Source organism: Psittacula echo (assembly GCF_963264785.1).
Source record: "Psittacula echo genome assembly, chromosome: 14".
NCBI classification, from domain to species: domain Eukaryota; kingdom Metazoa; phylum Chordata; class Aves; order Psittaciformes; family Psittacidae; genus Psittacula; species Psittacula echo.
Genome location: NC_137750.1, coordinates 6,846,764 through 6,874,612, shown reverse-complemented (window position 1 = coordinate 6,874,612; position 27,849 = coordinate 6,846,764). Strand labels below are relative to the sequence as shown.

The window sequence follows — 27,849 nt, the reverse complement described above, 5'->3', positions numbered from 1 at the left end:
CGCATTACCTGCCTCTTCCCCAGCCCCTGCAGCACAGCAATGAGCCCCACAGAGCCTGGGGCTGCGGAAGGATTTAGCCAAAAACCAGACACGTGAAGTCAGGAAGGTTTATTCCAGTAACCAGGATTTCTCTTTAGCTTGACAGTACAACAACGCCCGATTGCAACACACGGAAACAAAACATCCACAGGAAGAATTTCCACAAAATACATTAAAAAAAAAAAAAGAAATAAACAGTGTGATTGAAAAACTCTTATTTTGGAGAGAAAAAAACAAGAGTCTGTTGAGAAGCCTTTAAATTACACAGTGTTGGATTCAAACCCTGATCAGCTCTGTCTCCAGGAGTGAGCGGGAGCAAGGGAGGTGATTATTGCTTGTGGTGCTGGCTCTGAACACCCTCTCCTCTCCCAAAATAGCCCCAAGGGCAGGGTGCTGGGGGGTCCCCACCATGCTGGGCACCCGTGTCCCTCCCTGCAGCCAGAGGGAAAAAGGGACATGGTTATCATGGACGGAGCTCACCAAGACAGGGGCCGAACCACTGTGGTCAGTGGCCAGGCAGGTTGGGGATGCTAAAAGTCACTCAAAGCCTCAGGTTTTGCAGCTAAAGGGCAAATGCAGGGGGGACTCAAATGGAGATGGGCTTTGTTTTGGGATGGGGGAAGAACCAGGGAACAGCAGGAAGTGTTTGGTATCAGGTCACCCCAAATCCTTGATTCCCTCCCCCCAGATCCCCACTTGTGCCTACCAGGATGAGCAGGGCTGGAGGAGCACCCCAGGGATAGGCTCACAGGAGGGGGCACCCCCAGCACCCCCTGGCTCTCTCTAGCCCAAAACCCCCATCAAGACCCCACTGCTGGGATGCCCATTGGCCACTGAGCCCCATCGCTCCAGCCAGGGTGGTAGGAAGCATCCCTGTATCCTGTGGAGCATGGAGAGGGGATGGAGAAGAGGTGATGGAGAAGAGATGGGTGCGAGGCCAGGGGGGGCCACAGGAGCCTCACCCCCGCCCCAGGGCCTTCACAGGTTGCTGAACAGTTCATTTTTCTTGCTCCAGTCCATCTGGGGAGCCCGCTTGCTGGTGCGCTTCTGGTGTGCCCGCTCCTTGGCCACTGCCAGCGGGATGTCAAGGTCCAGGAGGGAGCCGGATGCTGAATGGCGCTTGTCATCCTCCTGTGTGTCAGACTGGGGGGCGAGAGGCTGCGTCAGCCACACTGTGCCCCCTACAACAGCCTGGAACCCACTTCCCAGCCACAGCCTCCCCCAGCATCCCCAGCCCTACCTTGCTGTGGGTATTGCTGGAGTTGGGCAACGTGGCCAATGGCTCAGGGCTGGACGGGCTCTCGGACACGGAGCTGGACCGCGGCTCTGTGCCGTTTTCCTGGGAGGGAGCAGGGAGCAAGCATGAACCAGGCAGCTCCAGCCCTGGGCTTTGGGAATGGCCCCTGGAGCGGCGAGTTCCACACAGGGCGCTGGGAAACCCGCCCTCCCCACACATAATCCCCAGCAAGCTCCAGGCTCAGTAATGCCTCCAGTGCTGCCCATCCGGGGCGGGGAAGGATTAAACCCCGGCCTGATTGCCCTGGCTTTAGCGGGAGGAGGAGGAGGAGGGCAGCCCAGGGCTGGATGCTACTTCCCTGGAGCAGCACAAGGGCTCCCAGCCCTGCAGTGCCATACGGATGGAGGAGGAAGGCATAACCCTCCGTAACGCTCAGCACCACAAGCAATCCCCTTTCTGGAGAGCACCGGCTCCCTTCCCAGTGGCAGCCTAGGAGCACTGTGGTCCATGGTGGCATCACTCACCCATGGGCAGAGGGGACCTAACCAGGCAGGGTCCCTGCCTGGGACTGGCACAGATGGGATGAAAAGCAAGGTGAGGTTCTTACCTTCCCTACATCACCATTGACAACTGGCTCTGGCAAGGGACCTGCAGGACAAGGACACGGGTGCAGGGTGAGGATGAGTTTGCTCTGCCCCTTGCAACAGGGACTGCAGAGTGTGGCAAAGGCTTCACGTGGCCAAAGCTCACCCAGCACTGCCCAGGTCACAGAGTTTTTAACCCATGATCACAGGCAGCCCCACAGCACATGGGGATGCTGGTGGGCACCAGGCACATCCCCATGATGACAGCTCTGACGTGGAGCCCAGCGATATCCCGCTGTCCTCCCGGGTACCACTGTGACAACAGGGAGGGGACCATGGCTGGGCCAAGGCTACGGAGGAGAGCAAAGGGCAGCTGCTGCCTGTTTGCTCCCCAAGTCATAAACCCTGCCAAAGTGCAACTCAGGGCCATAAACCCGCCTTCCCCAGAGCTGGGTGACCCTGCTTGTCCGTGGGGTGATGGGATCTCCACCTCCCAGGGCTCAGCACCCTCAGGTTTGGTGACAAGGTGACACAGAGCAAAAAGAGGTGGCACAAACCCCCCCACCTACCTGTGAGATGCTCTTCCGAGGGCACCACCTTGCACTTCTTGAAGAACTCATCGGTGAGGACATCCACCACCAGCAGCCTGGTCTCATCGCCACTCGCCTTGATGGCTGCCACCACGTCAGCGTGCTGCTTGTCCTCCATGCACACCCCATTCACCTGTGGGCACAGCACCACATCACTGCTGGAGCCCCAGGACATCCATCCCTCCGGACCAGGTACCGGTCATGGTACCAGTCACAACCCCAGCACAGCCACCCAATAGCCCCCACAGGTACCTGCAGCCTCACAGGGATTAGCGGTGAAGGCAGCAAAACCTCATTAAAAGCAGATTTTCCTCTGAGTGATTAGCACGGGATCACACAGGCAGGGAGCAGCCTGGCAGGGCATGGACACGGGACTGGTGCAGGAGATGGGCAGCACGGGCAAGGCACAAACCCCTTGTGCACAGGCCCCAGTGACCCTAAAGCTTTGTGCCAAGACAGGCAGCAACCCCACACCCTGGTGAGCAGCAGGGTTGGTTCTTGCCCTTGTGGGTCCCATCCCCACCCCGGTCATGGCCAGTAGCAGCGCTCGGGGCCATCGTAAACCTTGTCCTCAGCCTGCCCCACCCCAGGGACACCCATGGGGTGCTCACGCTCCAGGCAGGCTGGATAATGAGCGCTCAGCCCCAGCCCTCTGCAGCACTGCACCCCTGGGTGGGGACCGGCTGCACCGTGAGTCACCGGGGTCACCTTCTGGCACCGGGATGCCAGGGAGCACCCTCCCAATGCCATTGTACCTCAATGATGCGGTCCTGGGGGGCCAGCCCTGCTGCCTCAGCCGGCGAGTCAGGGTCCACAGCACGGACGTACTGCCCCGGGCGGGTCTTGTCGCTGTGCAGGTTGAAGCCGTAGCCATTGGGACCCTTTTTCATGTGGCACAGCCGGGGCCGCAGCTCCTCCTGCAATGGGATGAGCATGTGGGAAAGCTGCTCCCAGAACCCCCCAACACCCAAGGGCCATCAGGTATCTGCTTGGGTGACATCCTTGTGGCTACCTGCACCCACAGACACCTCAAGGTTGGACACAGGGTGCCAAAACACCCTATGAACCCAAGCTCTACTTATTTAATTACGTGCAGGGCACACTAATTGCAGTGAAACGTTAAACAAATATGTTATTATGTGTGCTCGCAGACCACACTCCTCCTTTTGGGATCAGGACTGCAATCACCACATGAAGGAGGAAGAGGAAACACAGCCCAGGCTGCTGGGGAGCATCCTCCACCCACCCTACCTGGAAAGCTTTTGCTATAGGAGAAGTCTCAGCCACCAATGCAGCTCCCCCCATAACCCCGTTGGCAAGATGCAAACCCAGCCATGGGACCACCCCAAAACATCCTGCAGCCATGGGAAGGGGCACATGGGGCTTGGACAGGCAGCTGGGATGCAGGCAGAGCAGCCCTGATGCTGATGCACCTCAAAGTCCCAGCAGGACCCCTTGGGATTGCAAAACAGAGAAACCAGCTCAACCAGGCCAGCAATCACCTGGGAGAATCTGGGCAATCAGGATGGGACAATCACCTCTCCAGGAGACAACACCCAGCTCATCTGCACCTGGTTTCACCCTGACCTGTGGATCCACCAGCACCTGGAGCCAGGGAACCCAACTGGGGCAGCCACAGCCCTGCACCAGCTCCCCACGAGCACAGCTCTCCACACTGTTTGTAGAGCGCAGGAACAGGAGCATTCCAAGAAGCTGCCTTCACCCATCAGGGAGCAGGATGCAAGGAAGCATCAGAGGAACCAGGCAACACAAACATCAGCACCCAAATGCCACTTCTAAACAATTATGTATAATATGGTTTGATCCTGCCTTGGCCACCACCTCCAGGGCTTTGTTAGGGCTCTCTCAGCAGCCAAAAATGAAATGTTCCTCACCATGGAGGGATGGTGAATACTTATTCTTTCTTCTGAGATGGTTTTTCTCCTTTGGTACCCATAGCATCGCTGGGGACACACAGTGCATGAATTCCCCCTGCCATACCCATACTGTACAGCAATCTCACTTCTTGCCATGAAATCCCCTTTGCTCCCTGATGGAAAGCCTGGTTCTTGGAGTGCTGGCACCCCATGTCTGGCAGCACTATGGTTGCACAGGCTCCCACATGGTCCAGGGTGATGCATTTGTAATCACTAAACCCAATGCCATGACAAAACCCCATCCAGACTGCTGCGACGGCACCCTCCATCCACGCAGGCAGTGATCCCTAGTGAGGGACAGGGAAAACCCAAATCAAGGGCAAAAAGTAGGAGCCTGGAGGAAGGGCCTGGGAAGGGGGCTCAGGCTCTGTGAGCACCCCTGCTCCCGGTGCCCTTGGCAGCACCATGGGGCTGCTCCAAGCCGATAGCTCGGGACAAAGACAGAGGGAGCACCCAGCAAGCAGCGCTGGCAGCGCTCCCGGGAGAGGAGGAGGAGGAGGGAGGACTTCGTTCCCATCCACATCAACAAAGCCCTGGCAGCCCGGGCTCCCTGAGGCACTGGAGCCACGGATCTGGGGGGGATCCCTGCAGGATGGATGGACAGGGCATCACGGCAGAGAGGGAAGATCAAGCCCTCAAAGGCCGCTGGTGAAGGCAGGCGCATCCAGTGCCAGGGGAGCCCGGCCGAGCCATGACCCGGCCCCCACAGCATCCCCTTGCCAGGGGCTGGCAGCTCCTCCAGCACAGCGTGCCAGGCTGCCCTCACCCTTCCCAAACCCCTTGTGCCAGCAGAAACCCTGTGGCAGCCACCATTCCTGATGGAAAACTATAAATGCATCCAATCTCCCATGGGACAAACACCCTGTGGTAGGGCATCCGCATCCCTTCAGCCCCAAGGTCTCCCTGGCCAGGAGTGTCCCAAGGGACATGGAGAAAGCTGTGGGGCTGGGAGCTGAACAGCAGGAAAATGGAAATGCCCCTAATTTCTATAAGCTTTTGCATCCTCCCCTCCGTCACCAGCAGTGCGTGGTGCTGGGGCATGGATCAGCCAGCAGAGTCTGTTACAAGCAATAACAACCTCCGGTGGGGAGGGCAGCAGGGGGTGCTGGACTCAGCCTCCAGCATGGACATTCTGTGCCACCCATTCATGTGCACCACGGGTGGTGGAGGGACATCTGCCCATAGAGATATCCACGTGGAATGAAGAACTCAGCAGCATCGCATCGTGCCTTAGAATAGGACTTGGACACTCCTCCCTCCAGGAGCATGTCAGACCATCCCTCCCCATCACCTTTGGCCACTGATGGATGTGGGGACCCCCTGTATGTGTGCCAGGACCCGCTCCCCATCTCCCAGCCCCACAACAGCAGTTCAGGGCAGCTTTTGAAAGCCCAAATGGCAGGAAACTCCCTGCAGCCCTACAAGCAGCAACAAGCCCGTCAGCAGCAGCATTCTCAGAGAGAAACACAACAGCTCCAAGGATGCCTGGGCTGGCAAATTCACACGGGTCCTTAAATCTGGCGCACGCATTCGGGCTTCATACAAAGGGGATGCAAAGCAGCCTCTTCGCAGCATCCTCGTCACGTCCCGTTCAACTGGAGCTGCTTTTCATGCAGCTGCCTCAAGAGGAAATTTAATTCATTTCCTAATTAGACACCGGCTATTCCCAGTGCAACGCTCACAAATGGAAGTGGGGGGGGGGGGGGTGTGTGTGTGTGGAAATCTGCTCCTTGTTATACCCCAAAACCCAACCCTGGGAGGGTTTTACAAGGAGGGATGAGCATTGCTGGAAGAGAAGGCTCTGGTTTAGCACTGGATTTGCTACAGGGAAGCCTGGGGCTGGTAGCTGAAGCCTTGCCCTGGTAAGAGCAGCCCCAGCCGGTGCTCCGATAACACCCTGTGGTTTGCATGAAGCTGTCTCAAGACACTCCTGAGCAGTTGAAGCCTCCGGAAACGCAGGCAGGGGGAGGAGGAGCTGTCACGGGGCGCTGGGGACAGTCCCTGTGCTGCAGGGCTGGCCTTGGGGGTGTGGAAGTGGCACCTCGCTGGCTCAGCGCTGCAGGAGGGGTGCATGGGAGGCTCAACACCTCCACCCCGGCACCGGGGAATCTGCACACCCATAGGAATGAGGAGGGATGCCCCAAAGCCTGCTCAGCAATGGGACCCACGGGGGTCTCTGAGCCCCCTGGTACCAGGGGGGATCCAACTATGGAGGACCCAGGAGGGTTTGGAGAGAGGATGGATCCTGCCTGGAGGTGGGATATGTTCACTCCTCGCACAGTCCTGGGTGCGGGTGCTGCTGCTGCTCTCCCAGCAGCCAGTGTCTCCAAGCTCCTTAAGTAAATAAAGGCAAGTCCAGCCCAATAAAGCAAACAGAACTCTGACACAGGCAGAACTGCCGCTTTCCACCACGGTGATCCCGGGGGAATCCCACTAACCCAATGGGCTGGGATGGGGCTGATGGGGGCTGCAGGCGGCGGGTGCCTGGCAGTGTGCCGGAGAACAGGCACATCAGTGTGTTCCCTGCTCACCATAGAGAAATCCCTTTCTGCCCGCTCCAGCTTGGCTCGCCATCCTGCCTGGCATCTTCCCACCCTGTCCGGCATCTTCCCACCCTGTCCGGTGGGTGCCCAGCCGGGGCGATGTCTCCAAACCTGCTCGCTTTTACACCCTTGCCCCGGCCACAAGATTTCCTGATACCTGTTGAGAAACCATCCGGGGCTGTGTGGCAATGTCACCCCATGGCACCCACTTCCTGCTCCCGAGCAGAGGGAAACCACCACAGTAACTGCCCTGAGCCTGCCCCCTGAGCTTGTGGGGCATCCACAGCTGGGGCTCCCTCCTCAAATCTTCTTCAAAGGGCTTCCCATGCCCTTGGCATCGCTCCGGCACAGCCCCTGCGAGCAGGCAGCCACCATGCAGCATGTCAGGGCTCTGTCTCCCTTGGGGACTGAACATTCTCAGCCCCCCAAGCCCAAGTTGCATGAACTGCATCCCTTTGACTTTTCCCAGCCCATGGAAAGATCTGGGAGCAGAAAGCACAGCATAGACGGTGTCACCAGCTCCGAGGGAGCGCTGGCACTGTGATACAGGACAGCAGGCACGTTCCTCCTGCGTGGGGCAACACTGCAGAGCTCTGTATGGAGGCAGACCTGAGGGACCAGGGTGACAGGGAGTAAGCAGGGCAGTGACGGGGACAGAACCTGGTTGTTTCCACTTTAACAAGGCCCTCAAGGAGGTGCTGGGGCAATGCTTTAGCCAGGCAGGGGTGAGACCGGTGCCCTGCAGTGGATCAGCCCGATCAGGGGCAATGGGCAGCTGGCAAGAGGCTAAAGTCTGACAGGAGACAACTAATAAAAACCACCTGATTCTCAACAAAACCCTGCGTGATACCAGCTCAGGAGGCACCAAAGTCTGCCTGGAGCTCAGCATCAGCACTGGAAAGGCCCCACAGCACCAACCCTTCACAGATCATGCTTGATAACACATCATAGGAGCTCCCCATAACGTCCCTCACATTCCAGGGACAGCAGGAGCCTGCTTCCTGGGAAGCCCATCCATGTCTCTGTTATAACAACAAACGTTATGTTTTTGCTGGGTAAACAGAAAGCAGTGTTGTCTGCAGCAGCCCAGAGCGTCTCTTAGGAACGGCTCTGGGCAGGAAAGGTCAGCTATTTCTCAATTCCTCACCTTTCTGCATTACTTTATTTGTGCCACTGCTACTCCCACGTACCCCTTACAGCCAACATTCCTACATTAGTAGGTGTGTGTACATGGGGACCAACGACAGGATCAGCCCCTTCTGACTTAGAAAACGCTCTGCCATCTCTACTCCATAGTAGAGACTGGTTACACTCGGGGCATAAGTGATGCCACCAAAACCTACAGCCACAGCCCCCCAAATACCTTCTCCAGTTTTTTGCTGTTGTATTTTGGAGCGGGTTAAAGCCAGACACCCCTAACCCAGCCCTGGGCCGGGGCTCACCCGCCACTGCCCTGCCTCCCTGTTGCTTTTCCCACCCGGTTTTACCGGCCCTGCAGCACAAAGACGGGCCCGAGAGCTCTGGGACACGGCGGGCTGCTCGGCTACGGGTCTGCCCCCGCCCGCCACCCAGCGCGGCTGGTAAGGATTATTAACATAGGAACTGCATCAATAAACCAAAGGAGCCGGAGCGGGGCGGGGCGCTCCCGGGGAGCCGCGTTTCAAGCAAAGCGAAAAAGAAAGAACCGAGAGCGAAACCACGCCGGGCGCCCGGGGGAGGCCGGCGCCGACACGGCGGCTGCCAAGCCTGCTCGTTCGGCTGCGAGGCGGCAACCGGGGCTGGTCCCGACCTTCCCCCTCCTCCGGACATCACCCCCATCTCCCTCAAACTTCCCAGCGCTCTGCCCCCGGCCGCCCGTTTACCCGCTGCCCGCTGCTGGGCTCCCGCGCCGCGGGCTCCGCCGACTCCGGGGCCGCCTGCCCGCCGCTCACGGGGGGCTCAGTGACCGCCTCGCCGTGCTTCTGCAGCTGCTCGTCGGCCGACGAGTCCACGACGAGCAGGCTGACGGCACCGGCGGCGGCGCGGATGCGCTCCACCACCTGCTGATGGCTCTCCCGTTCCACGTTCTTGCCATCCACCTCCAGCAGCCGGTCCCCGGCGCGCAGCCCCGAGCGCTCTGCCGGTGAGCCCGGCTCCACCAGCCGGATGAACTGGCCCGGCTTGCCCTTTTCACCGTGCAGGTGGAAGCCGTACCCGTCCGGCCCCCGCTCCAGGCGGCAGAGCCGCGCCGCGGGGACCGCGCTGCTGCTCATGGCCAGCCCAAGACTCCCGCCACCACCCGCCCCGTCCCGCCGAGCGCTCTGCGCTGCGGCCCCTCCCGTCGGGTGCTCTTATACTGAGGGGCGGGGCTAGGGGTGAGCGGCCACCAATGGGAGAGCGGGGCGGGGCGAGAGCTTCCACACAAGGAAACGATAGGCGTGGTTAAATCTACATAGGGGCGTGGTTATGCAAATTAGAAATGGTGGGAGAGGTAAATATGGTCTCTCGTCCTGGCCGCAGGGTCCTAGCGCCGGCAGTGGGGGTTCGGACCGCTCCCCGGGGCCACCTCCGCCGGTTCCCGGTAGCCAGCCGGGCCAGCCGGCTCTCACCGCTGACCCCTCACGCTCCCTGGCCGTTGGCCTGCTCTTCCTCCCCACGGGGTCACCTCAAAGAGCCCCGACGGGGCACGGCCAGGAGAGGTGGCACGCACCAGCCTCCCGGGGCCCGTCCCTCCTGTCCCCTTGTCTGGTCCTCCAAGGCCGAGTAGACGGGGAGGGCTGGAGAGTGCTCGGTGCTTCAAAAGTGAAGTAAAAACCCCACGGTGAAACTGTATGGGAAAGCAGCGCCGGGGGCCGCGCTCATCGGTAACGCACTGTGCGGCGGAAATAGGAGAGCAACCCCCGGGCACCAGAGCAGCACCGGGCCCCACTCGGCACCCTGGAGCTGGGGGTCCCGAGGAAGGGAGGTGAAGGAAACCCAAGGAGGGAATTGCTCTGCCCCTGCCCTGGACCCGTGTGCTCCGTGGCACCTTGGGAAACAGAAGTGGCTGCAGGGAGAGGTTGTAAGAGTGTGAGATCCTGGTGTCTCCATTCAGCCAGGGCAGAGGAAGGCAGCAGTGAGCCTGGGCTCAAACTGGCCCTTGTCTCCCAGCATTGTCCTGTGGAGGGTGGCACGGGGGTACCATTGGTGTGTCTCACTGCTGGGCTTCAGGCCTGGCTGAAGTTCAGGCTGGCCAAAGGTCCTCAGGACACCCAGGATCACATTTAACCATGCTGCAGGTGGGTGAGCAAGGATGTGACAGCAGCGCAGGACACGTCCCTCCATGGCTCTGCACCAAGGCCCAGCTGCAGGGACCCCGGTGGCCGAAACACCCCCCGTGTGCTGGGGATGGCTGTGCTCCAGCTCCATGGGGCCGAGCTGGGAGCAGAGGGTGGGCTCATCTGTTTCCTCCACTTGGCTGAGCATTCGCTCAGCCCTGAGAAAGGCAGCGCAGAGGAATCCCACGGCAGTGGCAGCAGATGCCTGCAGAGAGGAAAACCAGGGCAAAAGTGTGACAGTACAGCTCCAGAGATGGGGGTTCCATTGCACAGCCCTCCCCTTGGCAAGGGGGGGGGAGTGTGGCACAGCTCCACAACCATGGGTGTTCAGGGGTGAGACAGAGTGGGATGCTCTTTGGGGATGCTGCTCCAAGTCAGGAAACCAAACTCAGTCCCAAGAGGGCTGTTTTGAGCATGGGACCATGATAAGAGAGAAAAGCGTCACCACAGGAAACAGCCGGAGCTGTTTTTGGGTCCATGGTACTCCAGAGCACCCACAGAATGGCAGGGCACAGGCAGCACCGGCGCTGCCTCCTCCTACCAGGACCTTTGTGGCTCCCTGTGACGTTAAAGGAGCTCGGGCCAGAGGGGGGAAAGCAGAAAAGAGCCAACGTCTGTTTGTGTTGAAGCCACCCAGCATTTTTGCAGACATCAGCCAAGCGGCCGCAGCAATGCCATTGGTGGGAAGACGGAGTTATTTGGGGAATGCTGGACTCCGCACCATGAGAGCAGCAGGGGAGGAGGTTGGTTTTAATTTAACAGGCCATGTTTGCTCTTCCCCTCTCACCTTTGGACTGTCTGAAACCTACAACGAAGGCCTCAGTGGGGAGGAAGGGGCCGCGGGTGCTTCCCCCGCCCCACGGCTGCTCTGGGGGCCCTGCAGCCCCATTGCTCTGCAGTGCTTGGCTGCAGCAGCCTCCCACGGTGCAGAGCCAGGGCAAGGATTTCTCACGCCATAAAACACCCAGGAGGAGACAAAGCTTGGAAATATCCGGCTTTAATGTGAAAACTTGCAAAGAGAAACCCAGGAGCGGGGAAGCAGCAAAGGAGGCACCGGGGCAAGGAGAGAGATGGGCAGCTGGGGTACAGAGACAGGCGAAACACTGGCGGGGATGGATGTGCTGGGCAGTGCCCGACTCCTACGTGCGGCTGTGCCAGGCCCTCTGCCACTACCCTTCCCTTTCAGGTCTTCAGCTAAATACCAAGTACCCACTGCCCTGGGTAGTGCTGGGGGAGCCAGCAGCGTGATGAAGGGGGTGATGTGGCACTGGGGATGTGCAGTGATGCAGGGACAGAGCCTTGCACCCCGGTGCCCAGCATAGCAGCTTTTGCTGGCTGAAGCATCTCAGGCATCTTCTCTTTAGAGAGTGGGTTTCAGCTGCTGTTTGCCAGCAGCAGGAAGAAAAGGGTTGTATTCCATGTGCAGCGATGGGAGCCAGCAGGAACAGCAGCCCCAGGCCAACCTGGCACCTCCACCCCACCAGCTGCAGCGTGAGGCCGGAGGTGGTTTTGTCTGGAGGGATTGGAAAGAAAAAGGCTTTTCTCATTAATAAAAATAAAGTCTCTTAATTCCTGTGACTGCACGAGAGGGGAAGTAAAGGTTTCTCCATATTGCTGTGTGCACTAGAAATGCCCCAAGTGCATTGGGGTGCTCCCAAGGGAGTCTCATTTCTCATGTCAGCTGCATGGGCAAGGAACAGGCTTGGCTGGACGCTTCCTCATCCCAGCCCCTTCCTGCAACAAGACCGGGACACAACAGGGACGTGTCTGCCCTCATGGGGGCAGGATAAAGCAGCAACCACAGCAGTGAGGAGCCCCGGCTGAGCGTGGTCACCGGCAGCACTGGGGATGCAGGGGCTGGATCAGGCCCTTCCAGCTGGACAAGAGCAGTGCGAAGAGCAAGGATGGGTTCAGAGGAGGAGAGGGCCACGGGCTGCATGAGGGCTTGTCCATGGCACACATACCACCCCTCCAGGCACTCCAAGGAGCCTTTAGTGAGGTGTGGAGCCACATCCTGCATCCTGCTTGGCTGATGGAGGCCTCACCGTGGCTCCCTGCTGTGCTGGCAGCCACGCACCATGGTTATTCCCAAGCATTGTCCCACAGGGCGGCAGGATCTGGCCCCTGGATCCTGATTTTGGGATGATGTTTCTCCTCACTCTGCTGTATTGTCCTGTCCACACTTGGCTGGTCAGAGGTTGGTTCCCATCGGACCTCGAGGGCAGGCTCGGGCCCCTGCTGTGCCCCCACCTTCCTCCCCCCGGCTCCCCCTTTGCTCTCAGGCGAAGGCACAGCAGTTGGATTTCTTCTGCTGCGACTCGATGTAGTCGTGGATCTGGAAGCGGGGCTCATCCTGCGGCTGCACCGCTCGCTGCTTCAGCTCCCTACGGCCGTGGGACTGCATTAACCCCACCTGAGCCTGTGGTGCTGCAGGAGACACCTCCCATGCCCAGCCCTGTGATCCCCCGGTACTCACTTGGCAATGGCCAGGAATGCCAGCTCCACGTTCATGCCCGTCTTGGCGCTAGTCTCCATGAAAGGCACCCCATACTCCTGCAAGGGCAGCATGGCCCCGTCACCCAGAGACCCAAAAGACCCTCCTGCCCTTGTTGCCTGGCTGATGCTTGGGGACAAGGTGCCATCCCCTCCGTGCCTTGCCCCAGGTTTTATGTGCCACACTGCCTGTGCTAGGGCCAGGTCTGGGCACCCATCAGAGGTGATGGCACTGCTGTGTGGAGACCCTGCACAACGTGCAGTCACTTGGGGAGGCTGCAGCTATTAGACCCCAGCATGGCTCACCCTGGCCAGCGATGCTCCGTCCTCTGTCCTCACAGCCCTCTCGCTGCTCACATCCGCCTGCCAAGGGAAGGGAGGTGTCACCACATACCAGGGCTGCCTGGCACTCTGGGGCATCTGGCAAGCACTATGGGGTGTAGAGGGGGCTGCCAGGAACTGCAGGAATCAGGGGCAGGAGAACATCCGGTGCCCAGGGAATCCAGGACCTGTTGAGCATCTGGGACCTGGGGGCATCGAGGATGTGGGGGGGAATCTGTGACCTGGGGACACTGGAGACCTAGGGCAGCATCCGGTACCTGGACCCAGAAGGGGCCTTCTGAAACCCTGCTGGGCATCAAGTACCCAGCATCATCCAGAAACCAAGTGGAATCCAGTCCCAGGGGAGAATCCATAACCCAGTTGGGCGCTGGAAAACTGGAACTTCCAGGGAATATGGGACCTGGCTGGGCCTCTGGGGCTTGGGGCTACCTGAGATCTGGGGGTGCATCCAGGACATAGGTGGGCATCCCATACCCTGCAGCATCCTATATCCGGCAGCACCTTGTACCAAGCAGCTCCCATACCGGGAGCCTCCGCCTGGTGCTGCCCTCCACTGGCTGCCGGGAACACTGGTCCCCTCATACCCTCCTGACCCCCAAGATTTCTGGGGTCACCTCTGGGCCTGGATGAGCCCATAAAGCACCAGAGCCCAGCAGAGGGTGCAGGCAGGATGCACCCACTGAGCCCCATCCCTCCATAGCCATGGGGATGGCAAGGGCTGGGCTGGCACAGCAGAGCACAGCAAACCACAGGGTGAAAGGACATCCTGCACACACCTTGTTGCCCAGCAGCATGATGACCACGTCCTTCTGGGCATACTCATGGATCTCTGTCAGCCAGGCCTGCGGGGCAGTGGGGCTGTGTTGGGGTGAGCGGTGCATCCATCCCTCCCCTCCCAGCCCTCAGCCCCTGCCATAAGATAGGGGAAAGTGACTTTTTCTTTAACATGGGAACCATTCCAGCACCACAGCTGAACAGTCCCCAGAACACCCCATCTCCTGGCTACAGCCCAAGTCTATGCATAGTTCATCCCATTCCAAACCATGTTTTCTCCCTCTAGCACCCAGCCATGCAGCACCCAGCCAAGCATCCCAGAAAATAGCTCCTGGCTGGCTGAGTCTGGCCACAACAGAGAGCTCTTACATGTAAACCAGGCTTCAAACTGCCCCAAACACCCAGCAACCCAAACAGGGCACCCACGAGCCCGATCCCTGGGGAGAAACATGCTCCCAACCCACAAAAGGGACTCACACGGATGTTGTCGAAGGACATCTTGCTGGTGATATCGTACAGCAGGAGCAGGGCTGGAAGGGAAGAGGCAGAGGCATTGCCCTGCTGCAGGGATGCGCTCCGGGCAGTCTCCCCCATCCCTGCTGGACACCAAACCCACCTTGGGCATCCCTGTAGTAGGCATGGGTGACGCTGCGGAAGCGCTCCTGTCCTGCTGTGTCCCAGATCTGCTGAGAAGCCACCCCGGTGAGAGCAAGGAGAGGAAGCCCCTGAGATGGGGATGCCCCAATGGCTCCAAGCGGACACCGTGCTCAGCCTGGGGAGGGTGTTCCAGCAATCTATATGAGAATTGCTCATCCCCTCCCAAAGCTCACCTGCAACTTCACCTTCACACCGTCCACAGCCACCACTTTGTTCTGCAGAAGAGAAGGAGAACACATCCATCAGTGTTAGTGTGGATGCCGTCCAGCCCCAGCATGGAGCATCTATGCCCCATCCCCTCAACTGCTTGCCCCTGGCTGGTGGGATGAAGCCAGGCTACCCATGGAGCTGGACTTGGAAGCCTCCTTGCTACAAACCACAGTCCTGCTGTGGGGTTGCAGCTACAGGGGCTTCCCAGAGCAGCATCCCCTTGTGCCAGGGTGGAAAAGAGCAGAATCAGGCTCTGATGGAAACAGGACAAGATCCCAGCCTGCTTTAGATCCGGTGCCTCAGTTATCTCCTATAGCCAGCACCCCCTGTGGCTCCTAAAGAGCTGGCTAATTACGCAGGGGGGGTGCAGGTAGAACATGGCTTTATGCAGCACAGCAGGAGGAAATGTCCGGGTTAGAGTGGTTTGCGGCTGGGCTGGGACTGAGAAAGGAAGAGACGTTTGCAAGTGAGCAAGGGAGGCAGTTATCAGAGCTTAAGCAACCACTGGGTTCAACTTGGAAGTGCAGGGACTTCTCTCTAGAGGCCAGAAGAAAGCAAAGCAGGAGTTACTGCAGGGCTGTTGTAAGGCTCTTGAAGAATCGTGGTTGGAGGGATGAGTCTGGAAAGAAAGGACCCCTATAAATAATTTGGTGGCCTGGAATTGTTTGAAATGGAAATTCAGCCCATGTAGAGATGAAAAAACCTGAGCAAATGGGCTGAATAGAACAAAACCGGGCCCTGGGAGACTGGAAATGACCTACAGCAGGAAGCTGGGAGATGCTGCAGGGGATGCTCACACAAGGCACCTTTGAGCTGGTAACACCCCAGCAGTGGGACGTGGCATTTTCCTTCTCTCATGACTTTGCTGGTAGAACAGGGCCACAAGACCCCCCCAAAGCAAACCCCAGCCCCTGCTCCTCACCCCCTGCAAGCCAAGAGCAGCCCAAAGGCAGCAGAGAACTGGAGCCACTGCAGCTGCGGAGGCAGAGGAAGCATCAACCACACTCAACCACACTCGACACATGCCTGCAGCCGCAGCAGGGCCCTGCCCGGGGGCACCCCCATCACTTCCATCCTGCTCAAACCCTGTGCTGCAAACTCAGCCAGCCCCTGCATCCCCTGCAGCTGGGACTGGTGAGCAGAGAGCAATGGGGAGGGTTTGAAAGGGACCCTGTGGCCGTAACAACTCCTCAGAAGCCAATTTCAGCCCTCTCAAGGCATAGAACTACCCCAACCAGTGTTTGTCCCCACCAGGCACTGGCCGGTGGAATGTGCTGGTCACCCACTGCACACCCCAGCCCATGCACCCATCACATGGGCTAAACCAAGGCTGTTTGCTGATGTAAAGACAAGAGGTGATGCTTCCAGCAGGCTCCTGTGTCTGTTACCGCTCTCCCAGGGAGAGGTGGAAGGGTTTCAGGTGGTGCCTGCTGCTGGTTGGGGTGCAGAGGCTGGAAACCCTCCATCCCCCCTCCCCTGGGCCCCATCCTGGCTGAGGTGTAAGGCAGGGGAGGAGAGGGGACGGCAGCCGTGCGGGTCTCACCCGGAAATCTATGCCCACGGTGGCTATGAACATCCCGGAGAGAAAGGCCCCATCTTTGAACTGGAGCAGGAAGCAGGTTTTCCCCACGCCTGAGTCTCCAAGCAACATCACCTGCAAGATGTGCGCACGGAGAGGTGTCAGTGGAGCCGGGACGCAGCAGCATCCCTGGGGTGATGCTGACCCCCGGCCTCCAGGTCCCTTCTGTCCCTCTGCTCCTTTCCCCAGGGCTGGTTCTGATGGGTTTGGGGAGCCCCATGAGAGCTGGGGTGGGATGGGACCCCCGGGGTGCAGCCAAGGGGTTGGAATCAGATGATTTCAAGGTCCTTTCCAACCCTGACTGTTGTAGGATTCTACGATGCATGACTTGGGCAAGCCCCACCGTGTCCGGGACTCTTACCTTGTCGGTGCAGACACCAAAGCAAACACAGTGCCTTTTCCCCTCCTGCTAAGCAAACAGGCTCAGCCTAGGCTCCCCAGCACTGACGGAGCTGGGCAGGCAGCACCCCAGACTGATGCTGGTCTCCATAACCACATCCTTATCCAACGCCCCAATGCCGTGCTCTCCTTCCTGCTTGCAGGCAGCAGCCCTTTCCTGCCCAGCAATAATTAACCTGATGGTGACTTTATTCCCTGCCTAAAAGTAGCAGCAAGCAGGACTCCTGCAAGAAGGTCCATCCTCACAAGCCCACCCTGTGGGGACACTGAAGCCTTCCAAGCCAACCCACACAGCTCCACTGCCCCCATTGAACACAGTGAACCATGGCCACTCTCCTGGACCAGCACAGCCAGGGCTGGGGGCTGGACATTCTCTGACTCCTGCCAATTCACTTTGCTGGTCAAATCCTGCCCTGGGACACCCTGACCCAGCCCAGGCAGCTGGGAACACCGCTCGGTTCTGCCTCCACCTCACTCCAGGTCAAGCTGACAACTGAATTCCTTCCTCTGACACAAAAATTGCCCTCCACTGAAAGGAGGCAGAGCAGGGAGGATAAAGGCAAAGGTGGCTTAGGGTGGGTGTGGGGGCTGGCTCGGCTCCGGGGCACACACACTGCCCCTCTCCCCGCTGCCCTTGGGATGCTGCGATAGGCTGGATGGGGTCCTGCATCCCTGCCCTGTATGATGGGGGCACCACTGCTCATCTGGCAGGAGCCCTCTTGCTCGGAGAAGGACAGGACGGGCTTTCAGAGACCTCCCCGGGGCAGGCACCCCGTGCCTCCACCTCTCGAGGGGCAGGTGGGCTCCTCATCCCCACATCTGGACTCTCCCAAGGGCAGGGAAGGGCAGCGCTGGGGGTGCCTCTGCTGGGACCGCCGCTTTCTTCCCCTTCCCCGGTCCGCAACCGCTTCCTGGGCGCGATCGCGGTAGCGGAGGAAGCGGGCGGCCCCTGGGACCCCCTCCCGGTCTCCCACCCCCCAGACCCCTCAGCCTCCACCCCGACAGGGCTTGGGGGGTCCATTCCTGCCCCCCTCGCAGCCGCGCCGCCTCCCACCTTGCCGGACAGCTCGTAGTCCCGGGGCAGCGCCGGGGGGGTCCCGCTCCCTTCCGGGGAGTCCCCACTGTCTGCCGGAGGGGTCCCGGTCTCTGCCGCCCCGTTGGGGCCGCTCATGGTGCGCCCGAGGGGAGCCGCCGAGTGCCGGCTCGGCGGGGCCAGAGGGAGCCGCGGACCTCACCCGCCTTCCTCCTCCTCTTCCTCCTCCGCCCCAGCCAGTGCCACCCCCGAGGCTGCGCTCCGGCCGCCTCCCTGCCCAGCCCGGCCACGGGATGAGGAAGAGAAGGCTCAAGGCTGGAAACTTGCCCCCTGCACCAGGGACCCCAGGATGCTTGGGTTTGCCGGGGCTCGGTGGCACCGGATGACGGGCACAGCCCTGGTGCATCCCTGTGGGTACACGGATGGGTAGAGGAGGAACTGCTCACTGCACAAGTAAACAGCCTCTGTTCCCCATTTGGGGATGGAGACCCCGAATCACCCCTGCTACACCAGATCAGTGGGGATCCCTCCAGCCCACCCCAGGGCGAGGTTTTGCCCCGGGTTAGCATCAAGGCGCAGTGAAACCAGGAGGGAAGTGAAGCAGCACCCATCAGCTGGAAGCCAAGCTCTGCGGGAAGCCTGTGCCAGGATGGCTGCTGTGGCTCCTGCTCCCCAAGCTGCTCAGAGGCCCCAGCATCCTGCACCAGGCACTGGGGCACTGCTCTTCATGTGGGAAAAGCCCAAGGCTGGGAATGAGGGAGAAGTCCCAGGAGAGATCCAGGGATGTGTTACCCAAAATCTCACTCCACAAAACCCCATCCAGGTCCATGCTCTGTGGGTCTCCAGGCCGACAGGCACCACTCCAGAGAGAGGAGCCTTCAGACCCTCTGATTTATTCTCCATGGGATGCACAGCCCATCTCTCCAATGCCAGGCCTGATCTCAATTCAACCCCACATCCCTGCTCACACTGATGGGGTTCAGGTGTGTGGGGCTCCCGTGCAGAGCCCCTCACCACTCTCAGGGTGAAGGCCATGGCAGAGATGTCCTCTGTGGCAGCACCCACCCGTGCCACCAGCTCCTGCTCCAGCCAAGCCTTCCTCTGCACCTCGGGAGAGGGAACCTGTATTTCCAGTCCTGTAGCTCGAACCAGACCAAATTTATAGTTTATACACAGTCTTTGGCCACAAAATGCCCGGAGCTGGAGGCACTCAGAGTTCCTGGAAGTGGCTGAGCTCCCCTGTAGCTGGCTGGGGAGGGAGGCTGGAAGGACAGGGCAAGCCACATCGGTGCTCACAGAGCTGTACAGGCAGGAAGAGCAGCGCCTGGCTGAGCATCACCTCAACACCTGGCATTCGCTGCAGGAGAAACATCCCATTTACAGCTGGGAGGTGGCAGAGGTCAGCAACGTGGCTGAGCCTCCTCTGCCTGCCCGGGGCTCGGCACTGCACGGGCACCCTGTGCTGCAACCCCTGTGCTGGTACCACGTTTCCCTGCTTCCTTGGCCTCAACCAGAGACAAAACCCATGTAGGTAACAGCTTCTTCATGGGGAACAGGCATCCTGTGGGCAATAGCCTCACAATGCTGGAGGGATGCTGGTCTTGCTGTGCAGTGAGGTCCCAAGCGGTCTCTATCCCAAGCTCTCCCAGGAGAGGGGACACACACATCAGAGCCACGCAGTGACCCTGTGGCAGCTCTCCAAATAGCACTGGGTAGTGGCTGACTGCCTTTCCCAGGCACTGCTACCATTGGCCTGACTATTCCCTGCCTGGGCTGCACGGACAGGACATGCACCCAGGCACAGCCTCACAGAGGGTATTGGGATGTGGAGCCTCATGAATCCTCCATCCTTTCCAGCAGCTCCCAGCAAGCACACAGCCAAACCAGCCCCTCATCCAGCAGCACCAAAGCAAATTATCCCAAATCTTTGTGCTTAGCGGTACCTAAAGCATCGTGGATTGTGATTATCCAAATAAAACAGCTTTCCCAAGGGTGAGTGAGGTTGCACAGCACAGGGACCAGGGACTGAGCTCTTACCGTAAACCCAATGCCCACAGTAGCGGAAAAGGAGCCAGGAATGAACTTGCCCTGGTCAAACTGGACCAGCAGAGACGTCTTCCCCACACCGCTGTCTCCGACCAAGATTGTCTGCAAGGACCAGGTAAAGAGGCATCAGCACAGGGAGCAGGCAGTGCTCGAGCTGGCAGTCGTGGTGTGCAGGCAGAGGCAGCCTTGGCTTGCACAGCTCTGGTGGAAAACCTCTCTGGGAGGACTCTGGCAGTGCTGGATTGGGTCCAAAATGGTTTAGTAAAGACAGCATCTCCCACAGCGGCTGCACGCAGCCATTGCCACAGCCACACAGCCTCTCAGGGCACTGAGCTGTTTTCACGCCTCATTAACACTGCGCTTCCCTCTGGATTTGAGATCATGGAGCCCCTCTGCCTCTCCAGCCCTGCATGGGCTCTCCCATGGGGAGCAAAGCTTGCTTGTCCCCAAGCAGAAGGAGCTGTGCAGGTGTCAGAGATGGGACATTGCCATCACCTCTGGAGCAGCTCCCACGCTGCCAGCCCATGGCCCTGGTACCCACACCGCACCCCTGGGGAGCCCATCCTCCCTTCTGCTCCTGCCAGGGTTTCTCCAAATGCCCAGCCTAAGGGACACCAACAGTGCAAACACAAACCCCTCCCTCCTTCTCTGCCAGTATCTGGGTTTTGTTTGCAGAGCCACCGGCACAAACATCCCCATCCTCTCAGGAAACTGATGCACTTTCAACCCTTTTACAGGGACACAAGTGAAAACAAACACTCTGCTAACTGGCTTCTTGTTTTGGCAACACACAGTGTCTTTCAGGACAATGGTGTTCCTGTAGTTGCAGCCCTGGCAACCACTGAGACACCCCAGTGTCCCCCTGTCCCCTGCCACCCCTATAGCTGCAGGGCTGAGCCAGCGAGGTGCTGGGGCTGAACCTCCCCCCTCTGGGCTGCACTTCTTGGTATCTGCTGTTCTCCCTTTGATTTATGCTTAGTCTGAAGCAGCTCCATCAGCCCTGCTCCATCCCAGGACACCTCAGCCATTCATCCCTTCCCTCTGTGACATTGTGAAGGTCACTCTTCACCTTCAAGAGGCAGAAGCATCTTCCTGATGTACAGGGGAGCCTCTATGCATGGCCAGTCCCATCCTGCACCCAGGGCAGGGTGAAACCCAGCGTGGCACCACTCGAGGCACTGCACACATCCCCTCATGAAGTGCAATGTGTAGGAACACATTTGATCTAATGCCCGAACAGCCCCAGCACGTCAAGCCTTGATTTCATGCCCCAGGAGGCCATTGCCACAATGCCCAGCACTATGGTTCCTGCCACCCCACAGGAACCCAAAGGAGTGGGAAGAAACCAAAACCCAAAGAGCAAAACAGGAACATGGGCTGGCAGGAGACCAGCATCCTGCCTTGCACGAATCGCTGCACCACAACCCGCCTGCAGCCTGTTAACCCGATTCACTGGCTCACGCTCCAGTGAAACCCTCGCTCCGGTGAATCAGCGTTTTCCCTTGGAAAGAAACATCCCAAACCTCTCCTGGGAAAAGCCTGACCTGCCGGGTGGAGCTGCTGGAAAGAGGCAGCCCCGCACCCCTGCCAGATGCACGCTGCTGCATGGACCTGGGTGCTGAGGCAGCAACCCATGGCCAGGGATTTCTCCCTCCTCCCTAAGCAGATGTGAGGCTGTTTGAGGGTCACTTGTACGTTCAGAGCAGCCTCATGGCCTGGGAGCTTGCACAGGAGCTGGGGGGATGTTGGGAGGCAGAAATCTCCGAGTGAAGCCCTTGCACATGGGCCAGAGGAGCTGGGTCACCCCTTGCCCTGAGGGGAACCTGCCTGCCCAAGCCCCCCTTAGCTTTGTCCTGGGGTCCAGACACAAACCCTGTGTAAAGAGCAGGATCTGGGGCAGCCACAGACAAAAACACCCCAAGACTTCATTACCATGGGGCTCCTGCACCCCAGTGCTGCATTGTTTGATGCTTCACCCTTTTCCCAGTAAAACACTGGTGCTGGGAGGGGCAACAGAACCAGCTGCACCCTGCAGCGCTGTCTTTGGGAGCAGTTAATGCAGGCAACAACATTAATTATGGAGGGAGGAGAGCTGGCTGGAATGAGCACCAGGAAGCCTCCAGAGCCCAGGATTTACAGAGAGCATGTACGAAAAGCAGACTCTCATAACAATTTAATTGGGCTTTATAATGGAGGTAACTCATGAATTGCTTCATGGCTAGTAGTAATAATACTACTAGTAATAATAGTAAAAGTTGGCCTGAATCAGCCAAGAGTCTTTCCTAATGACTTCAGGACAAGCTGATGGGCTCTGTGAAGATACAGCACAGTGGAAACCACTGTGGCCTTCCTGGCTATGAAATGAGCATAGAAGAAGAATAAGGCCCCACTGTGGAATGGATGTGGCTAACCAGCTATCCAAACCTCAGGCTGGGCATGCTCAAATCACAGTAGCAAGTAGCCTTGCAGTGACGAAGCTCCATACCCATCCTGCCTCTTGCCATCATCCTCAGCCACAGCCCAGCCTCCCCTTCATCCCATTGGCTTTTTCCAGGGCTTTCTTAGTGCCTGGAAAACTCTGGTAGAAAGTGGCAAGATTCCTTTTGGTGCTACAGCTCCTCTCTGGATGGTGGAGTGAGGATGGAGCTGTGCTTTGCTGGGGTGCACACACAAACAGGCACAGAGACCTGGCCAAGACCTGGAAAGCCACTCAATGACAGTCTCAAAGCAGAGCTTGTAGCACACCCTGAGAGAACCTGTCTGCCAGCTCTACCTCAGAGAAAGAGCAAATATCCCCCCCCATACCTCAAATTAGTAGTTTGGGGGCTAACTCAGACAAATCACCTCCCTTCAGAACACTGTTGGCTCAGCGTGGGCTGCAGGGACAAGGCAAAGCAATGGAGTGGTGAGGGCAAACCCACTCCCATCTCCTCTACCTGTGCTGGCAGCCAGCAAGCAAAGGAGGTGTTTTGGTCTAACATACCTAGGGAAGTGAGGCTTTGCATGGCAGCATAGGCAGGCAATTGCTGCATTTCCAGTGCCAGTCAAGCAGGAGGAAATGTGGGATAACACATGTGGGTTGGGGTTATCTTCACAGTTCACTTTAAAGCTTTAGCATGCAAGAGCTGCACCTGAGCTAAATGTAGCCAGGAGCCTGACAGGGTAAAACCCCAGTCCTGGGGAATGCAGGGAGGAGAGAGGTGCAGAATGGGGCACCAGGAGAGGTCTGAGAGTGAAGCTGTGGCTGCTCTTGGCCCCTCACCACCTCACCCTCACTGCCTCTCAGGGTGCATTAATGAGACTTATTTTTACCTGCTCTATATATGAAATTGAACTGCCTCTCCCCTGCTCCAGGCAGTGCTCCAGGGCAACCTGGATGCTGCCTCAGGCTGTCCTGTGCCACAGGGTCACCTCAGCGCTGTTCCCACACTCCTCAGGCACTGTTTAACACTGCCTTGAGCCCAGAGCTCTCTGCCAGCCCCACTGGCCCTTGCCCTGGCTGAGGCAGTATTTCAGGGCTGTAGACATGAGCTCTAGGGCTGCACATCAAACTAAAGCTGGCTCAGATCATGCAGGCAATCCCCGTAAATGCCCAACTAACACCTCGGATCAACCACAGCCCAAGGGCACGTCTTTCTCCCTCTGGCACTTGTTCCAGCTAAATGGATCCAAGCATCCCATGGGAGGAAGAACGATTTGGCAATGAATTAAATCACCCGAAAGCAGAATCTGTCATTGTGTGCCAAGTGAAACTTTTCTGGAACAGCCCAGAACAAACCTCTGCTTGTTCCTGCTTTGATTTGCTCCCAGCCCTTTTCCTCCACAGGCCTGGGTTTAGCTACCAACCAGCAATCACTTAACCTTTGCCTCCAGAGTGCAAAGCTCTCTCGGGGTTTCTCAGCACATCTGAAATGTGATTCCTTGCTCAGAAACCAGATCTAGTGAGGTATTTGCTGTCTCACATCCCTGCAGTGAGAGCAGGCTTGGTTTTGCAAGACAAGCAGCTGAGCCAGGAGCAGCAGCAAAATACCAAGGGAAACAGCAGAGATCATGGGACTGGGATGGGTATTTGCCTGGGCAGCTTTTCTGCCCCGAGTCTGGTTTCCACCAATGTCATTCCTTAACTGCAGCAACTCATTGCTGGAGAAGAGGGAGTTAAGGCTTTGCAAAGAGTCAAAGTTTCTCGAGTCATCCCTGGAGGCACGTCCTACGTACTCGATGTACAACAGAAATGAGAGCTGCTACTAATTGATATTTCTCTGCTAATCAAGGGCTGGGCAAATTGCCCCGAGTTGAACAGAGCAGGATATAAACTCGACTGGGATCTGTGAAGAGGAATCCACACAGCTCCAGTCCTTTCCACTACCTTTCCACTGCTTTTCCCCACCTCCCCAGGGGTGTCTGCCCTGCACAGTCCCTGGGGACTGCAGCAAAGCAGCATGAGGACAGCAAGGAGGAGGGATGGGTGGATCTGGCAGAGATCAGTGTCTCTTCCATGTCTCCTGAAGTTGCAGGGCAGTGTCTGACTGCAGGGAGCAGAGCCTGAGCCACCCAGGTCTTGCAAGGACAACAGCAGCACCAAACACCCTCCGTGCAGTGTGGAGTTACAAAGCATGGTCCCAGGAACCCTGCAGAAGAGAAGGCTTTTAAAGCAAGGAGGCAGGGATGGGCATTCCTTAGGACACCGCTATTTCATGGCAGGGAAGTCCCGGCTCTTTAGACTGTCTCTGGCAAACAGAGCCCCGGGGTGCAGCTCCCCCCGACCTCCCGGAGCATTCACAGGACAGCGGGAGCGGCTGGGTGCCTGCTGAGTGCTGTGCCGCGGAGCTGGCCGCTTTCCAGCGCTCCTGACCGCTTTTGTTTCCAAACACTCCCGTTCCTGCCGCCCCCCTCCCTGCTGTCACCGGGGATGTGCCGGGAACCGGGGCCGAGCACTGCCGGTTGTCCAGCCCCGGGAATAGCTGCAGCCGCATCCCCCGTGCCGGGATGGGGGTGGTGGAGGGACGCCACCGAAGGAAGAGAAGCTGGGAGGGGAGAGGAACAGAGTTTCTCGAGGAAGTCCAAGCAGGCGCCCTGTTGCGGTGATCCCCTTCCCCGTGCACTTTGCAGCCCCCTCCCCGGTTCCCCCTGTCCCCCAGCACCACCGTGCCCCAGCCCTACCTTGTGCAGCAGGGCCTCGTTGTAACCGGCTCCCCCCGAGCCAGCGGTGCGGGCCTCCATAGCCGGGGTGCATGGAACGGCTCCGGCCGCGGGGGGGCCGGGCCGGGCCGCTCCTGCAGCACCGCGGACAGCGCCCGCCCCGCCTTCAGCACCGCGGACAGCGCTCGGCTCCGCCCGGCTCCGTCAGTCCCGATCTGGCACGGCTCGGTCCGGCTCCGCAGGGGCCGAGGGTCGGCTCGGCCCGGTTCGGTTGAGCACAGCAGGGCTGGGTTCGGTCCCGTTCAGAGCAGCACGGCTCGGCTCGGCCCCCCGCAGGACAGTGGAGCAGTGCTCGGCTCCTGCCGCTGCAGAAGAGGGAGTCGGGGGGGGAAGGGGAGGCCAGTCCCGCCCGGGGGCGGGGAGCCCTTGGAGCTCCCCTCCACGCAGGCAGTTTCCACACTGGTCCCTCTGCACTCCCCCATGCACCTCTGATAGAGGTTCCCCCGGCTCTGCAAAGAGCCCAGTACCGGGGCTTCTCTGCTGACACCCTTACAGCCATCAGCTCATGCAGCCGTTGGGCATCCAGGGACAGTGGCAAAGCACAGACCTGTGCGGTCACCAGGGTTAGCGGTGTCACCCCAGCCAGGGACAGTGGCTTGTGCTAACCAGGCCACTCCAGTTTCTTCATTAAACTGGCACTGACCTGAGTCTGCTACCCCAGCGGCTGCCCTTTGGAAATTTACATTTACAGAGCCCAGTTAGGAGCCTGCTTGCAGAAGAAAAACCCAAATTGTATTTAGAAATGGGAGGAAACTGTGCCTAAACCTGGAGGTGACAGTCAATATCTCATTGAGAGCCTTTATTTACAACTCCCTCTAGAGCAATCTGGTGTTGTCGATTAGACTCAAAATAAATTACTGAGGAGTTCACTTAAGAGACTCGATTCAGTCTCCAGTTCCCTCCTTCCAGATCAGCAGACGGCCCCAAGCCAGAGGAACAGACCATGCTTCCGAGAGCCATCTGCACCCATCCGATTGCTGTTTGACTGCCTGGGTCTGACATTGCTAATTATATCTGCCCGTTGTTTCCTGACGGCAGAGATGGTTCTTTCAAGGTCAGATGATCAGTCTGGGCAACAACAGCCAGCAGAGATGAAAAACAGCCTAGAGGGACAAGAGGTTTTCAGGCTTGCCCATGACCAAGAAGCTGAACTCAGGCAAGCTTGCAGCCAGACTACCCGGTGGTCTCAGGCACTGAAAGACAATTAGCAGCACACATATAAGCTATACGGTGAGCCACAGTGCCTGGATGGGATAATTTACAAGTGGCCCAGCCAGCACTGTGGTTCAGCATAGTGCACGTACTCCACACCAAATAGGGCTAGGAAGACAAGAGAAGCAAACCTTGGGGGGACAGAAAGCCAGGGCAGCTTTCTTCCCTCTTAAGTACACCAGGCATTTGTCAAAAGGACCATGGGCTTCCCAGTGCTGTAATGCCCCATTGACAATGGGGATTTCATGTTAATGTGTCTCAAGCACATTCTCAGCCTTCTCCTGCCCCAGAGCCTGCACAAAGCAGGGTATTGCCCTGATCTGAGCTGCCTGCTGTGTCACACGTACCGGAGACCCAGATTTGCTGCAGGCACTGTGTGACTGCCCTGAGGACCCAAGCTGTGCTGGTGCTCAGACAAACCTCTTCTGGGGGGTGGGATGAACTTAACAGCAGTGAAGAGGACAGGAAGCCCCCAGTGCACCATAGGTCTGAGATTTCAGTTCTGCTTATCTCTAGAGGGGGATTCCCAGCACATACCTGCTGCAGGAGAAGCACTGGGATTTGAAAAGCATCCTCTGACCCATCTCAGCTCCAGCAATATTTGTCTCCCTTTTGAGTTGTAAAGGAATACAGCAAGGAACTGGGCAAGAAGAGCCTCATAAAGCCTGATTCTCCCTTCCTCCTGCAGGCACTGGCATTACACCAGACACATTTAGGCCCGCAGGTTTAACTGCACTCAGGAGGAAGACACTTTTCCTATCTGTCATGATATCACCAAGTGTAATACAGCCTAAAGAGACAACGCAGACTGCTGGTAAAAGACAGGCACCAGCATGGCCTGGCGCCGCTCCAAGGGCTTTATAGCACTATATGGCTCGGGGGGTCCTGACCCGTTGCAGGTAAGTGCTATCAGCAAAGCTCAGCAGCCAATACACATCATCCTCCTCCCCTCACACACCAGTGAATGCCTTTCCCCACCATCCAAAGCAAAACACTCTCCGAGTCCTTCCTCAAACCCCAGCAGAGGCTTCTGGGAGCCAGCGAGCGGTTTATAGCCTCGAGCAAGCGCTGAGCAGCTGAAATCAGTGCAGAGCAATGAAACAAAAGGAAATGACCTGCAAACGGCAGGAGTGATTTCAAATGAACACGTAAATTAGCTCCATTGTTCGGTCATTTGCTGGCAGATTGCATCTCTGATAGCTTGATTCCTTGTTTGTTTGCCTTACAAAGTACAGCTGTAACAGTGGAAGATTTAAATCCAGCTCAGGAGTTTCAGCTTTACTGTCTCCCCACTCCTGCTCCTTTTACCAACCCATTAACCTGCGGTAGTATCTCTCTGGACTGCCCATACTACACTCTTTGGGGGAGATCTGAGCCCTACCGAAGTCATTCCTTCCCCATGAGCTGGAGAGCATTTAATCTTCTGGATTTGCTGGATTTTGTTTTAATTCCACTGCAATGACTAACCCCTGTCTCAGCCCTTTCTGCGCGAGGAATCCGGCCGAAGGCACAGTCGGGACTAAACCCTCCACACCGCCACAGTCTCCGAGTGTTTCTCTCTTTTAGTAGCTTTGATAAATCAGGAGATCTAGGAATGATCTGGGCTTATCCTGGTTATCTGAGATGGCAGCGGAAGGGAGAGATCAGACAGCTCCTGCTCAATCAGCCAGCACCACAGG

The 27,849-nt window shown here is 58.2% G+C and overlaps 2 protein-coding genes across 6 annotated transcripts; both read right to left on the bottom strand.

The window, feature by feature from the left end:
• Positions 1 to 93: 93 nt before the first annotated feature.
• NHERF1 (NHERF family PDZ scaffold protein 1) lies at positions 94 to 9,193 on the bottom strand. The gene is made up of 6 exons (XM_080629404.1): positions 8,793 to 9,193; positions 3,206 to 3,367; positions 2,430 to 2,583; positions 1,884 to 1,924; positions 1,280 to 1,378; positions 94 to 1,182 (listed from the first exon to the last, which is right to left on the bottom strand). Exons 1-6 carry the CDS (start codon positions 9,180 to 9,182, stop codon positions 1,018 to 1,020), a joined length of 1,011 nt encoding a protein of 336 aa, XP_080485530.1. The 5' UTR covers positions 9,183 to 9,193; the 3' UTR covers positions 94 to 1,017.
• A 2,122-nt stretch (positions 9,194 to 11,315) lies between these two features.
• Positions 11,316 to 17,890, bottom strand: RAB37 (RAB37, member RAS oncogene family; the record flags this gene model as incomplete). Of its 5 annotated transcripts, none has more annotated exons than XM_080629528.1 (9): positions 17,735 to 17,890; positions 16,246 to 16,356; positions 14,666 to 14,707; positions 14,452 to 14,518; positions 14,313 to 14,365; positions 13,838 to 13,903; positions 13,026 to 13,082; positions 12,703 to 12,779; positions 11,316 to 11,739 (listed from the first exon to the last, which is right to left on the bottom strand). In XM_080629528.1, exons 1-9 carry the CDS (start codon positions 17,849 to 17,851, stop codon positions 11,601 to 11,603), a joined length of 729 nt encoding a protein of 242 aa, XP_080485654.1. In that variant the 5' UTR covers positions 17,852 to 17,890. The 5 variants fall into 5 exon arrangements, with proteins under 5 accessions (XP_080485654.1, XP_080485658.1, XP_080485656.1 ...); XM_080629532.1 differs by lacking the exon at positions 17,735 to 17,890 and adding an exon at positions 16,643 to 16,748; XM_080629529.1 differs by lacking the exon at positions 11,316 to 11,739 and adding an exon at positions 12,505 to 12,610.
• Positions 17,891 to 27,849: the final 9,959 nt, after the last annotated feature.